The sequence below is a fragment of the Galleria mellonella genome, unplaced genomic scaffold, assembly GCF_026898425.1.
Source record: "Galleria mellonella isolate WM207_F2 unplaced genomic scaffold, CSIRO_AGI_GalMel_v1 utg146, whole genome shotgun sequence".
Taxonomy (NCBI): Eukaryota; Metazoa; Arthropoda; class Insecta; order Lepidoptera; family Pyralidae; genus Galleria; species Galleria mellonella.
In genome coordinates, this window is record NW_026441999.1 from 4831170 (window position 1) to 4848096 (window position 16927).

At 37.0% G+C, this 16927-nt stretch overlaps 1 protein-coding gene across 2 annotated transcripts in view; it reads left to right on the top strand.

The window, feature by feature from the left end:
- Positions 1–16927, top strand: part of LOC113523192 (E3 ubiquitin-protein ligase CBL) — a 97663-nt gene that overhangs the window by 63807 nt on the left and 16929 nt on the right. For both annotated transcript variants that reach the window (XM_052891935.1, XM_052891936.1), the window contains exons 2-6: positions 12763–12909; positions 13734–13877; positions 14572–14697; positions 15390–15505; positions 16080–16186. In XM_052891935.1, coding sequence (XP_052747895.1) covers positions 12763–12909; positions 13734–13877; positions 14572–14697; positions 15390–15505; positions 16080–16186 — 640 coding nt within the window. The remainder of the gene's footprint in view (positions 1–12762; positions 12910–13733; positions 13878–14571; positions 14698–15389; positions 15506–16079; positions 16187–16927) is intronic.

The window sequence follows — 16927 nt, forward strand, 5'->3', positions numbered from 1 at the left end:
GTTCATGTCTATGGTACTCCTCATATTTACGTATGGCTCTTACTAAGAACTGTTTTGGAAGCACTCTGTAATTTCATTGTCATATTCCACCCTTCAAAAACAGCTGCTTCAGAATCATGAGTAGAACAGTACAGAAACATATAACTTTTATACAAAATCTCCTATGAAGTCTAAATTGGCAATTATTATATTGCATTACATGTACTAACATAGATATGATTCCATATCTCTCAGCCTTTATATCAATTTTTATTTTTTTGCACAGATGTAAGGCTTCGTGTCCTAGCGGTATTTTATGACCTGAAGAAGGAGAGGATACATTATATTCTTACTCCTTCTCAACACAGAGAAAGAATGAGATGATAAGTGACAGATATTGTGAAACAAAATGTATACAAATTATATTGATTTACATGCGAAACCGCCACTCGAGAATTGAACGTATCGACATAATGTCACTGATTCGCGGAATTCTGCCGTCTTTTACACGGAATTCCACCATTAGAAATACCATTACAGTGTACGTACTAATGTTATTTTGTTCTCTACAACCTACTGGTACATTTTATATAGTTCATAGTTATAGATAGATACTCTATAATGTTTTCTCCAAAAGATTACAGCAATTTTATTATAGACACAAACAATTACAAGAAATGTTCACACTGAGAAAACAATGGACGGCCTTATCGCTAAAAGCGATCTCTTCCTGGTAACCTTTGGATGGGGAGAAATAATTATAAATATTTTAATCGGAGTGTCATCTTTAAATACTTTTTGCTATTATACTTTATTTGGTAGAAAAAAGAGTTCACAATCATGACAAAATCATTGTTGACTCGTAATCTCGCAAATTCTTATTTTACAACTGTCTTATAACTGAAGTCCTATAGTAACACGTCGAGTGCAGCTTCTAGTTGGGAGGCCCATTTTTTTTTTCGACATATATCTATTTGGAATATATATGCAATTACAGTAGTAGAACACTCTTTTTTAAAAATACAATATGTTCGATTTTATGTTACACTTAATTTATTATTTCAAATACAACACGAATCATACAATATAAATTGAATTGATTAATTATCTATTCGTTATAAATTATATTAAATTTCATGTTAATATGTATACAGGGCTCCATATTCACTCAACAGCTGAACGCGCCATATTAGTATACCGTACCATGTCAGCCAATGACTGCCCGCTGCTGAACATAGGTCTCTCCTTTGAGGACTTTCCCAGTAGTTGCCACGCTTAGCATGCGGGTTGGCAACCGCAGTTAGGTTTTGATGGTGTTATAAGAAGGACGCTGCTGTCCATCCCACGATTATTACATTCTCTTAGTCTCTCTTACGATACCGACGGGAAAGAAGGTGTGAACCATTCTATGCTGAAACCTTGCGGTTTATTACTATGAGAGGTACATTTTCTGTCGTTTTTTGACCCATGTTTCTTGAGTGACAATGTTCAGTTTTGACGGTAGAACACTTCTAAAATTGCTAATGTTTTTTTTTTATTTTATGTATATACCTTATAACTAATACATAGCTACGATAAATTAATAAGTGTAGTTGTATTGTAAATCTTTATTCTACATACTTTACAATGGACTCATTAAAAATACTTGATATACAATGGCGGATACAATATCCCATAGAGGGATTTCTTAAAGTCAACCTTTGAAAGAAAATATGAAATGTGCGAAGATTTTTTTTTTGATGGGTGAAAATGGTATGGTAACCCTGCCTGCGCTACCGGGATACCCTGGCGGAGCACCAATGAAGGGTGATCGATGAGAATGAAAACAGGCCAGTTAGCCCATCATGATGAATTCATCAGGAATTAACCATGATAGTTTCAAGGGGGGACCGCGAGGAGGTCAGCCTGGTTGGGTATATTGCTAGCAATGGGATTCTCAGTCTCCATTACTAACAATCCCTCCCCCCAATGTGCGAAGATTGAAGTTACACAGCTAAAGATAAAACCTAATACTTGGTTAAAATTATATTACAATAATAAATAATAGCACGCATTTACATATATAAATAATAAACCTACACGTATATACATCCATCTATGTACATATATTCACAATTGGCTCAATAAAACAGGAGTTTCCGTATAAAATTCAATGATACCTGCTTGAAAGGATTTTAATGATTGTGCCGTCTTCAAGTTTTGGAAGTGAGTTCCAGAGACGTGCAGTATGTACAGTAAATGACTTGGCGTAACTTTGCGTATATTAGATACGTGATATTTGCTATTGTAACATGGCCCTAATTCGCTAGTATTGGTATTGAGTGATTACTCATTCCTGCGTAGGTTCGGCGTAGGTACGAATTCGGTGCATGTCACTATGTGACATTGTCATGGGATGTGGGTTTGAAGTCCATGGCTTCGTGAACGCCCCCGCGTGGATTTGTTTCGTCATTTCGTTTTATTATAGCTTTTGAAATACGCGTTTTATACTTCCTATATGGCAGGAATACGTTTAATTTAATGTCTTTTTAGGAAAAATGTACAGAAGGAAGTTTTCTCAATATTATTTTAGGTATATTATTTCTGAAAATTTTTTATGATAAACGATGAAGGTAAACATTGAAATACATTATATACATGACTTCTAAAAGTAACTAAAACATGCTCATAAACTAACATATTATATATAACATCCTCCCCATCCCCCCTCCATTCCCCAAGGGGGTTTTTATCAGTAGTTGCCACGCTTGGCAGGCGTATTGGCAATCGCAATTAGATTTTAGAGGTGTTTTAAGAAGGACGCTACTACCCATCCCTTGTCCTCCCTTAGTCGCTTCTTACGACACCTATGGAAGGGAAAACCCACCCAACACCCATGGAAAGGGGTGGCCTATTCTATGCCGATACTATACGGCCAATTTTTTTGACATGATCGATCATTATTGTTATTCTATTTGATCTTTTTTGTTTTAAAGACACTAAATAAATATTTTAACCATTTTAAATTATTTTGAAATATTTTTCTTAACAAGCCTAGTTTTATTTAAATATTGCTTAAAATGAGCCTGTGACGGTTTGCCACCTGCTGCAATATCCTACTTTCACCGAGACCTGCTAATGTTCTAGTGCAATAAATATGCAAATCCACCAGACTCTATGCCTTCGATTCAGCTGGCGCTAATGCAGCAGGACTTTGAGGACAATAACCTCATGAATATAAATGGTCGCCTTTTTTATCTACACAATTATTTTATAATGCACTAACTTGTATTTCGTAACTCCATTTAGTGTTATATAGGAAATATGGGTGCTTTAATCTGGAGTATGATCTAAACTTCTCTTTCCCTTCTATTTGAAGTCGGTTCAAAAGAAACTGCCCTACTCACGACCTGATACAGTATATTACTATATCTGGCACAGTACTCCTGTATTGCTAGCAATATAGTATATCTGATAGAGTACGCCTATATTTACAGCAATATAGAATTTATAAGATAGGGTACTCCTATATTGCTAACTATAATGGAGACTGAAAATCCCATGGATTTTCCCTGGAAACTATTATGGTTAATTCCTGATGAATTCATCATGATGGGCTAACTGGCCTGTTTTCATTCTCATCTATCACCCTTCACTGGTGCTCCACCCATCAAAAAATATATTGTTAACTATAGCAATGTACTCTGTCAGTTCGATCTTGGTTGAATTCCATTTTGAATAAAAACTTATTCAACAAATCATCTTTTTCACGCGATATGAACAAAATTGCCTTTTTTTATATAACTTAGAATGGCAAGCAAGCTGAGAATCCACCTAATGGAAAATAGTAATCGTCGCCTATAGACACGAGCTGTACCATGGTATAAAAAGCTGAATGTACAAGAGCGCAAAGCTGCAGACAAACTGCAATGCAGTTTCGCAGCACTAAGAATATATATTGTCTATGTAACTGTTTACTTGAAATAAATAAATAAATAAAATTGTCTAGCAGACAAGCCTTTTTTTAATGTAAACCAGAGGAAAAGGCTAAACGCACAGAGTCTGCGTTTGTGTGGAGATAAAAATAGATACATCGACACTCTTAGCCACTAATGAAAGTTTCCGATGGCTCTCGAGAAATAGGGGCGCGTGTTGGATTAGTTTACTCAACCTAGATGTAGTAGATGATACCAGACACCGCTGATCAATTTGATTGCTCTATCTCTCTGTTGTTATACATCACTATAAAGGATGGATACCGGATTATTAGGATCCTTTTAATATCGCTGGTTATTTGATTAGAATTATTTTGTTTATTTTCGCTATCATTAGCATATGTGTGACTGCCAACATTCGAAGAATGGCCACCACTAACACTACCAGAAGTTCGACATCTTACATATTAACCATCAATCTCCGACAGCTATTTTGTTCACGCACGTTTTGCGACACATGTTTCACCTCTAAACGAGGCGTCTTCAGGCAAATTGTTAGATCGCTGCTCGGTTCCTAGAGTTGAGATGTGATAAAGTTTTTTTCTTCCCAAAGACACATTCCAGGCACAGAAAAGGGTTCTTTTAATTAATAATTCCTGGTAGATCGTAATAATTAACTTCATTTGCACCTATTAATATTAACTGGTAGTACCCAACCCGCGTATACGTATAGTGCAAGACCAGTTAGTTACTATTCCATTTTCACCCTACAAGAAAATAGCTGGTTCACGAATATCCTACTATGATTGTAATACACTTGGGTGAAGCCGCAGGATACAGCTAGTTCTTACTAATAATTTAAATGTGAAAGAGAGGAAAGAAATATTTATATTTAAGTAAACCTAGATTTGAGCATTTTTGAATAGTTATTTTTCATTATTTTATCGCCCATTTGGAGCGCAATTTCAGCCAAGAAGAACGGGCAAAAAACTCAGTTATTTTGTTAACTTATAGTGACATATTGGTTTAACCAATCACTGCGAGATTTTAAATACACGTACTATATGGAATGGAGAAGGATAAAGGATATTTTTTATCTCAGTCAGTAAACATATCCCGGTCACGCGGACGAAGTCGTGGGTAAAAACTAGAATGTAATAATGGAGAAATTATTACCTGTGAGTTGGTGTTGCCCTTACATGCCATCTCGTCGCAAGTGGGCCGCCATTTTGCTATTTCGAGCGGTATAAAAAAAGATAATCTTGTTGAATCTTCGAGAAAATATGATTTTAATTAAATAGTTGTGTAAGATGCGAGTGGGTGACGGATCAAGGTCCGGGAATAGATTTTAAGATGTTTTTCTTCATCAGCAATTATTAGTATTGTATACTTATTGTAGTTGCTAGAAACAAAAAAATTGTCTTCGTTGACGTAACTACTATATGTCTTAATTGGTCTATTTTGGAATTGCTATTGCTAGCAATATTCCCTATTAAGTCGACCTCCACGTGGTTCCCCCTGGAAACTATCGTGAACAATTCTTGTTGGGTTCGTCACGATGGACTAACTGACCTGCTTCATTATCACCTATCATCCTTCACTGGTGCCCCGCCGATGTATAGCAATAGCGCGGGTGGGGTTATCATTCCATTATCACCCATTAAAAAAATGTAATAACTACCGGTTTATAATCTGGCCCGCGCTCGCGTTCATCAATAAGGATCACGAATTGATCCCGAAACTAGTCGTGCTTTCTCAATCTAATTACACTTAACTTTAACCTAGAATTATTACATTAAAATATCATTAAGAGATGATTCTAATATTTGATAGTGAGGAAAGAAATTGTTAATATTAGGGTCTCGCAATCCCGTTGCTACCAATAAACCCTATCAGATAGAATTCCACGCGATTTCCTCTGGGAACTATCGTGGTAATTATTGATGAATTCGTCACGACGGGCCAACTGATCTGCTTCATTCCAAATACCATCCCTCCTTGATACCCCGCCAGCGTTTACCAATAGCGCAGGCGGGATAACCATCCTACTTTCAATCATTAAAAAATCATTGATAGTGTATAAAGGCCCTACCCCACGCCTCTATACCCTTATCGTCCATTCACCTGCAGTTTATCGTGTCGTAAAGTGAATGGATTAGACCAATACGCTGTCGTGTTTCATTCAACTGCGGTCATTAAATACTCCAATCACCCGTGACGTCACACTTGTAGGATTTGTCACGCAAACAGTTGACCCGGGTACAGTCGGCAACAGAAGCAGAATGTTGTCTTTGTCAATTAATATCAAAATTTGGATATATATTCAACGTACAAGCTACAGTATAGCTAAGGCTAAGGGTACATTACACTGTCACATATGTCCTTAGTTATATTATAAATTTGATTGTGAGTTTATTTATTGTTAACTGTCCACTGCTAGACATAAGCCTCCCTCTTTGGGGTGTTTTGAAAGTAGTTACCACGCTTGGCAAGCGGATTGGCAATCGCAGTCAGGCTTTAGATATGTTTTAAAAAGGGCGCTGCTTCCCACCCCTTGCCCTCCCTTAGTCGCCTCTTACGACACCCACGGGAAAGGAAGGGATGGCCTATTTTATGCCAGGACCACACGGCTTACGCTTTAACAAATTTGATCAAGACCTATCGTTATGAAATTTAGTATACACGTACTATTTGGGATAGAACAAGGATGTAAATTATTTTTTATCCCGGTCACGCTATTTGAGATTGGAAAGACTAAAAGCAATGTGTCTAATTTAATTCTGATACGTAGATAAATTCTGAGATTTTCGGATATGACACATGAGTTTATTGTGTGTATTGACTAAATTGTTTTTAAAGATTGTTATTTTACAAACAAAACGATACGTTTTCAATATTCAATAAGATCCTAATATTTGATAGAGTAATAAAGCCTTAGGTCACGGGTCTATAATAGTTCATTCGCCTGCACTTTATCGCGTCCTAAAATAAACATATATTTTTTTTTCTTCAAGTCAATCCAATCATCCGTCACATGTAGGATTTGTCACGCAAACACTTACAGGTACAGTCAGCACCAGAAGTGGAATGTCGACGTTGATACGTCAATTTGTGTATTGGCAGCCGTACACAAATAAGAATTTATATTTTCGTGTAATGCCAATTTCGCAATGTCTATTCGGAATTCAGAATCTCCACTGTTAATGGCTAAGGTACATATTACACTTTCACTTCTATAAGATCATCTAATAAATGTATCGTTTCGTTTGCTAATCATGCAATTTTAATATTAATATGTTTTTATAATATCTTATACTATATAGGATAGAATTTTAAAAATAATATGTTACCCGCCGATAATGTAGCTGTCTGTAAGCATTTTTTTGTAAATGAATTATAGATAGATACTCTTTATTGTTTCCTCCAAAAGATTACAATAGTAAACATATAATAAATATAAACAATTACGAGAAATAATCACAATGAGATAACAATGGGCGACCTTATCGCTAAAAGCGATTTCTTCCAGGCTATCTAAATTAATTATATTGCTAAAAATCGTTCAATGAATGTTTAAGTAGTTTTTAAATATATCCATTACAAATGAATCTTTTCTCTTTATAATATTAATATAGATAAGTAAGGAATCTAGTTGAATTTATCACAGAAATAATCTCAAAATGAAATTAGTAACAAATCGAAACATTCAATCAATTAATTGATTTTTATTTGGACATCATCACGCGATCTTCATCATCATCATCATCATTTCAGTCATTATCTGTCCATTGCTGGACATAGGCCTCCCCCATAGTCTGCCTTAAGGAACGGTCCTGAACCACCTGCATCCACTATCTCGACTCGACATTTGAGGTCGTCATTCCATCTCGTAGTGAGGGATCGTCCTACAGTGCGTTTGCCCGTCACACGCGACCTTATGGTCGGATAAATAATTAATTTGTTTACATTTTCATTAGTCCTATTGAAACAAACTGCGTCTAATGCGATCACGTTTCGTTTTCAGTCTCCATTTACGTTCCCATTGGATTCGAAGCATTTGGCGTTCCATTGTTTCTGCCTACCCTTATTGGAGACAGGTGTAACATATATGTATGTATGTATATAACTATCGAACATATAGGGTCGTATCCATCTTTTCACTAACTCCACACTTAGGTCTTTAACACCTGACGTCGTTCTCTTTTTTTTTATACAACTTAGAATGGCAAACAAGCTGACGGCCCACTTAATGGTTGATTGAAAGTGGTAACCGTCGCCTATAGACATGAGCAGTACCATGGATATAACAGAGTATACTGTTTCGCCCATGATACCCCCCATGCATTGCCATTTCTGAGGACTCAGGTGTTATTCCTCTGTACCCAGTAAATTCACGCCATATCCCACCCTTTAAACCGAACCACAGCCTACTCTACCAGTTAACCATTATAAATTTATGATCAATGGACAACGAACAATGTGGAGGCATGTCCCAGCACACCCACACTCGAGCCAATTCAGAAAAGCTCCTAGATTGGCCCGACCGCGAAACGAACCCGATACTTCGTTTATGTAAAGCAATATTCCCGCCATTACGCCATGAAGGACGTCCAGTGCATATAATTTACACTCACAGAATATAGGTTATAATATTCTGAATCAAGAAAGTAATGGTGAGTAACGTATGACAATATCTATATATTGTTATTACAATATCTGTATATCAACTCTAACTGGTATGGTATATATAGGTAATATATAATATCGAAACGAAGAATCCAATGGAAATGAATATAGACATTTGGTAATGGCCAATATTGAAATTGGTGTTAACCTTTTTTTCGTCATCAATGTTCAGAAGAAACCAATATATACATATCGGAGCGATATCGATATGACCCATCCTTACAAGAAAGTTTTCTTTTCACCCTGATCAAATAGATAGACAAACACTTTATTTGAGTCATTTATGACACACGTAAATTAACAACTGAGTTCATACAATCAAATGAATTACATAATTATAAATAATAAAATACAAAAAATATATGTTTTCGCCATCTAAGTCGCAAATCTGAGTGACACAAATAGACTACAGCTCAATTTTGCTCAAAATCAAAGCACTGATTTTCAGCTGCAGCCTAAAGTTAGGCTACACGGACGTGTGCAGCGAACCTAGTGTCCCTGTATGACCAAATTAACACACAAAAATAAAATTGTATTATATAAATAGACAGATTCCGTCGGATTCGAGAAAGTAGCATATACTGTCCCAATGCAAACCCTTTCGACTTGATAGACGTACATAATAAATTGTAGCGTCGTTTAATCCTCACGAGACCTTTCACTAAACGTTTAAGAAGGTCACATGCCACCAAATCGATAGACTAACCGAATTTCTTTCGGGCCCGCGTTGTCAATGCGTCGCGGGCATACTAATGTGCCCCTTGAAATGCTACAGAGTTATGCTTACCTCACACCATAGAAAAAAATAAATAATAATGTTTTTTGTCTATGTTCATACCTGTTTTACACTAGCTTTTACCCGCGACTTTGACCACGTGACCGGGATGCGTTCAATAACTGGGATAAAAAGAAGCCTGTATTCTTCTATATTCCATATATAAAAATATGTGGATATCAAATTTCATAGTGATAAATTAAGCAGTTAAGGCCCTAAGAGGTAACAAACAAACAAATTCACTTTTACGTTTATAATATTATTAAGGATATTATCCAGGGAGAAAAGAGAGTAGAATACGTTAGTGTCGTAAGAGACGAGTAAAGGAATTTAATAGTAAAGGGATTTGCTGCAGCGTCTTTCTTAAAACATCGCCGGAGCCTAACTACGGTTGTCAACCTGCCTACCAAACATGGCAAATATTGGTACCACCATCATTATAGGAGAGGCCTATGCCTAGCAATGGTCAACTAACGGCTGATATAATAATAATAATAAAAGGAACAATTATACATAGTAAGATTAGTTAATATCCTATTAAGACAGTATGTAATAGTGTATCTTTTAAAGTGTACTATTTAAATTATGTACAATAAAGATTTTACAATACAATACAGTATTTTCACAAGTAAATCTGATCATTTTCTCCCAAGACACAAAGGGTCGAAAAACAAAAAAAATTAACCCTCCTTATAACTTGACGGTTTGTGAACGTACACTGTTGGTGTGAGAGAGAAAATCGTATTTTTTCTTTACATATATATTACATATTTCTTTAGAAAAAGTTTGTGTAATATGAATATTCGTAAAATCATATTACGGCGATCCTATAATTGAGATAAAGGCAGATAGATGGCAATGATTTCTTTGGAAAAAATCTAACTGGTAGAATATTCCCTTCTTATAAGGTCGCTAAGGATTAACATGCCACCCTGTATACAGATATATTATTGAATAAAGATGAAATACACTATTCATCAGTAATGCAGTGTTTAACTATGTTTTCCATATATGTAAACGGCCTATAAAACCTTAGAGTACCTACATGCACGCATTCGAATGCCATCGATAATTCTTACACCGCCTTACGCGCCACAGTCTGTACACTAACAGTATCTCAACTCTCCATTTTTATAAATAAATACTTATTTGAATGAATGAGTGAGTATATTTGCATTGTACCATATAGAGGATAAGCAAGACAATTAATAAATGTGACGATACAGTTATATAAGTACAGTAAGATGGTCTTATTGCTGAAAGCAGTCTTTTCAAAACAAGGATTTACCTAATTACTTGATATCGCTATTTATTTTATACGTTCCAAAATATTAATTACATATTCTAAGTATAAAAATAATTAATACCATTATTTGTATGTAGTTTGCAATAGCTAATGTCCGCTCTGCAAAAAATAATCTACTTCATTTCTGAACCCACCGATAAAGAAAGAAACTGTTATGCAGCGCGTTTTTGTGGCGGTGCTTTATTCAATCAACTCTTTTTATGGAGTTGATGTCATTATCATTTCAGCCATTAATTGTCCACCGCTGAACATAAACCTTCCCCACAAGGAGAGTTTTGCCAGTAATTGCCACGTCTGGCAAGCGGGTTGGCAATCGCAGTTAGACTTTTAGAGATGTTTTAAGAGGGGCGCTGCTGTCTATCCCTCGACCATAAGTTAGACCCTTAGTTGCCTATTACGACGCTCACGGGAAAGGAAGAGCCGACACGGCGATATGGGGTTGATATACTGGTGTTTATATACACTATGGCTCTACGAACCCATTATCGATCTAATGACGCGCAACGTGTTGTGTGAATATATAATGCGCCTAGTACTTTTCTGTACGTGACTCAGTTTATATACGAGCCTAAACATTCTATAGATTGATGTGCGCTCGAAAAAGGAAATGTAACAAAAAGTAGTTATGACCACGACTATATTCCCATATAGGAGGGAGACTTTGTACAAAAGTCGATTGCTTGGATACCTCTGTCCCGTTCGTGTTTCAACCGTGAAGCAGCTGTGTTTGCATGGCTGTGTATCGGTTTGAAGGGTGGGATATGGCGTGAATTTACTGGGTACAGAGGAATAACACCTGAATCCTCAGGAATGGCAACGCATGGGGGTTATCATGGGCGAAACAGTATACTCTGTTATGTCCATGGTACTGCTCATGTCTATAGGCGACGGTTATCACTTTCCATCAGGTGGACCGTCAGCTTGTTTGCCATTCTAAGTTGTATAAAAAAAAGGATAGTCAGAGACGAAGTAGTAATCTATTAAAGAGACTGTCGATCCCATTCTCATTGCTAGCAATATAAGTACGCTATAATGTCGACCACTATGAAGTCTCTTTTGGTGGTCGTGTTTATTTCCTGGTCGTCACTGACCTAACTTCCTCTTTACCTAGCATCCCTCATTGGTATCTCGCCATCTAAAATCAACACCTAAAGTAGGGATATCATTCCATTTTCATTATGCTGCTTGTATATCATTTAATTCGGAATAGCATGGAAGCTGATCGTCTGCCTGATCCATAGTGGTAACCGTCGCCTATAATACATGTAAAAATGTTGCATGTGGAACTGGCTGAATGTTAAGGTTACCCAAAAATGTATAATATTATCTCAACTTACCACATTCATCGCAATTGATTTAATTTCGTTTCGTTTCATTTTAGAATGCACTGTGATGCCCATAATACCGTTCATGCATTGTCATTCCATTAAAAAAAAAAAAGCATTTTAATTACTTTTCCATAAATACCTGCGTCATATTCATGCAATGACGCCTCAAGAATTAGATAGATAAGTAGATACTCTTTATTGTTTCCTCCAAAAGATTACAATAGTAAACTTATTATTAATTAGTTGCTTCACAATTCCCTTGTAATTCCAAAAATCTCAATATCAAAGTTCTCTTATTCCTTTAGATAACTGGCTATTTAGTATTTGCACATATCTATCTCTTTCTGTCAGCGTCAGCCGATCCCTTCGGTATCGGAAATTAATTCGGCTAATTGCAAACGGGGACAAAAGCCATTACCATTTCATGACATCGTCTGGGTATCTTGTTCAATTAATTGAAAAATAATTATCAATATCGGACTTCCATTTTGTGAATGCCCCGATGTTAACAACCCCAACAAGTTCGTGTTGATTATAATTTATTATTTAAATAATAATAACACAAAAGGCATATCAAAATTATTAAAATTTGTCGTCGTTTATTATATTATATTATAGATACGGATAGAGATCCATCCATCGTTCCACATTCATCCATGCATCCATCGTTACAAACATTCGCATTACTTTATTATATTAATAGGAATATATATGTTTATTTATTGTTATGCTGTAATAAAGAGTTTTTAATGAGGAATAAATCTTCTCTTCCAGCACACTGGTGTCGTGGAAAATCTTCCGTGAAGAGTTGAACAACGTGCACCCAATATCCTCGGGGCTGGAGACTATGGCGCTGAAGACCACGATAGACTTAACGTGTAACGACTTCATCTCCAACTTCGAATTTGATGTGTTCACCAGGTACGTTCATGTCTTTATACTACAAAGTCCCCAATAATCCTCAGAATGAACTATCCATTGGCTCGGTTCGGTCGCTAGTAAATCTAAATCTAATCTAAATGTATATAATTTATTATTCAATAAAAACAGTTAATATTATTGTTTTTTAATGAACTTCCTTTCGGGATATTCCATTAATATTACAGTATGATTGTTAGTATTGGAGATCTAACAATCCCATTGCTAGCAAATATACCCTGATAAGGTATATTGCTAGCAATGGATCATCACGCGGTTCCTCCTGGAAACCATCTTGATTAATTCTTAATAAATTCGTTATTATGGACCAACAAACCTGCATTCATTCTCATCTATCATTAGTACTCCGCCAGCGTATACTGATAACGCAGGTCACCATTCCATTATCACCCATTAAAAAAAAGTCTGTGACTAATCCATTAGGTATTATAGCCGTAAGCAACTTTTTTTTGTTAGTTGTAGTAAGTGAATAAACCAACAAACTTAGTTTCAAATGTTAGTGCACGTGTAATAGGGGGGAAAAGGATTGGTAATATTGAGATTTAACAACCCCATTGCTAGCAATATACCCTGTGAGGTCGACCTCCACGCGGTTCCCCCTGGAAACCATAGTGGTTAATTCTTGTTCAATTGATCACTACGGACCAACTGACCTGCCTTCATCCTCACCTGTCACCCTTCACTGGTAGCCTGCCAGCATATACCGATAGCGCAGACGGGGCTACCATTTCATCATTCACCCGTAAATAAAAAGTACACGTGTCATAATTAACTGATAAATAATTTGTGATTATGTTACATTCCAGGTTATTTCAGCCCTGGAGTACATTACTGCGCAATTGGCAGCTGTTAGCTGTCACACACCCTGGTTACGTGGCCTTCCTCACCTATGACGAGGTGAAGGCGAGACTGCAGAAGTATATTCATAAGGCTGGAAGTTATGTGTTCAGGTAAGCGTGATTGAATCAAAAAGTCACTATCGCCGGCAGAGGGCGACTTTGTACAAGAGTCTTATGTAAATACCTCTATCTCACTCCTGTTTCTACTGCCAAACGGTTGTATTTGCTATGTTTGAAGAGTGGTATATGGCAGTTAAATTATAGGTTACTTAGTTTAAGGTTTAATTAGGATACAGTTATTATACTTGTACATTCAAACCTTCCGTAAAGGAATATCCAAATAACATTTTACCAGATGGAGACTTTCATTCATGTTTCTACCGTGAAACACTTGTGTTTGCATGGTTGTGTTTCGGTTTGAAGGAAGAAATGAATTTACAAGGTACAGAGGCATAACACAGTCCTCAGGAATGGCAACGCATAGGGGGGTACCATGAGCGAAACAGTATACTCTGTTATGTCCATTGTACTGTTCATGTCTATAGGCGCCGGTTACCACTTCCCATCAGGTAGGCCTTTAGCTTGTTTGCCGTTCTAAGTTGCATAAAAAAAAAATTGAAACCGTGCGATAATGCATTTCTTAAAAGTAAGCTGAGAAACAGACGTGGACGGTGACTTTATTTTATATTACTTAATTATTATAAAAAGAGAATTCTACATTGGAATTTAACCCACAACGATTGGAAAATACAGTAGTGTCGTACCGCGCACCAACAAGTTATTAAATATAAAGTCTTATTTACAGATTGTCGTGTACGCGACTCGGCCAATGGGCCATAGGTTACGTCACCGCTGACGGCGAGATACTGCAGACGATACCACAGAACAAGAGTCTGGTGCAGGCACTGCTCGACGGCTACAGAGAGGGATTGTAAGTTGTGTACCTAGTAGTTTACAAAAGTCGATTGCTTGGGTACCTCTGTCCCATTCGTGTTTCAACCGTAAAGTAATTGTGTTTGCATGGCTGTGTTCCGGTTTGAAGGGTGGGATATGGCGTGAATTTATTGGGTACGGAGGAATAACACCTGAATCCTCAGGAATAGCAACGCATGGGGGTTATTATGGGCGAAACATTATACTCTGTTATGTCCATGGTACTGCTCATGTCTATAGGCGACGGTTACCACTTTACATCAGGTGGGCCGTCAGCTTGTTTGCCATTCTAAGTTGTATAAAAAAAAAGGTAATCAAATTATTAAATATATCATCGCTGATGCCGAGATATTTTGCAAACGAAACCAGATAAAAGAGTCTATTCTAAGCGTTATTTGACGGCTACAGAGTGGTATTATAAGTCATTTTACCCTATAATTAGTAAAAGTATAACCCAAGTTTTCCCAAGAGACTACAGCATGGGGTTCTTCAAAAGGGGGGTAAAGAGGTTTCTTCAGGGTCGGCAACATGAGCGTATTACCTCTGGTATTGCTGGTGTTCTTAGGCTACGATAACCACTTACCAGCAGGTAGGCCGTATGCTTGTTTGCCATCTCAGTGGTATAAAAAAAAAAAGAACGGTTAATGTGACGATGATGATGTGTTAAACTAAATAAATATGTCGTTTCAGCTACTTATACCCAGACGGCCGGGACACGAATCCGGACCTGAGTAGCGCCATCATCTCGCCGGCCGAGGATCACATCACAGTAACACAGGAACAATACGAGCTCTACTGCGAGATGGGTGCGTATTAATTGGAGTTTTTTTTTTTTTTTATGGGTGAAAATGGTATGGTAACCCCGCCTGCGCTAACGGGATACGCTGGCGGAGCACCTGTGAAGGGTGATAGATGAGAATGAAAACAGGCCAGTTAGCCCATCATGATGAATTCATCAAGAATTAACCATGATAGTTTCCAGGGGGAACCGCGAGGAGGTCGACCTGGTTGGGTATATTGCTAGCGATAGGGTCTCCATTACTAACTATCCCTTTTCTCCCCCCTATTAATTGGAGTTATATCCTGCAGGAATAAATATCACTATAGTCTGCTTCAAATGTGTGGTCCCGGCATAGAATGGGCCACTCCTTACTTTCCGGTGGGAGGAACTTAACGGTAGGGGAATGGGCAGGAGCCGTCCCCCTTAAAACATCACCAAAGCCTAACTGCTGTTGCCAATCCATCTGCCAAGTGTGGCAACTATTGGCATAATCTTCCAATAGGATGAGGCCTATGTTCAGCAGTAGACAGTTAACGGCCGGTGATGATGATGTTTATTTGATATTAATATTTGTTCATAAATATAATTTCACATTCCAGGTAGCACGTTCCAACTGTGCAAGATATGCGCAGAGAACGACAAAGATATTAGAATAGAACCGTGCGGTCATCTATTGTGCACGCCGTGTCTCACAGCGTGGCAGATTGTAAGTGGTTTTCATATATTTATTTAATAACTTACTTGAATCGTACTGTAATATTGCAAAATGACATTTCCCATGATGTGTTCCTTTCGTCCTATAACCTCGGTTACTTCAAACGTACCCTGAAAATGCACTCCGTGAGCAGGCACATTTGGTTTGGTTGATCTCATTCATGGATTGTGTTGTTTCTGTGCTCGTTTAGAATGGTGTAGTCATATGTTATAATAAAATTATATAATTATTTCAGAAAAAAAAAAACATGCCGACTTCATTAATGGCAGAACTTGTTATTTAGCTATTGAGAAATAAAAAAATATAAACTTTTTCTGATTGTAATAAAATTTCTATAGCACCAATCTAAAATTATACTTTATCAGATAAAAAAATCCAGATGATTTTATAAATAAGTAAGTTATGAAGTAACAAGCATAAAAAAAACCGAATCGAGAACCATCGAGAGAATAAGTAGATTGAATAAAATATGCTCACAACTGTAATCTCCAATTAGGTAGTTATACATGTCAACTGTTTGATTGTTTTTGATAAACGTAACGCTCAATACGCTAGTAATATATTCGGTTAGGTAAACCTCCACCTGTACTCCCTTGGAAACTTTCATCGTGAGTCCTAGTGAATGGACCGAGAAGACTTCACTTCGTCCTTATTATACATCACTGGTACCCCAGTATATACCAATGGCGTAGGTAGGATTACTATGTATTCCATTTTCAACAAATGTGGCTA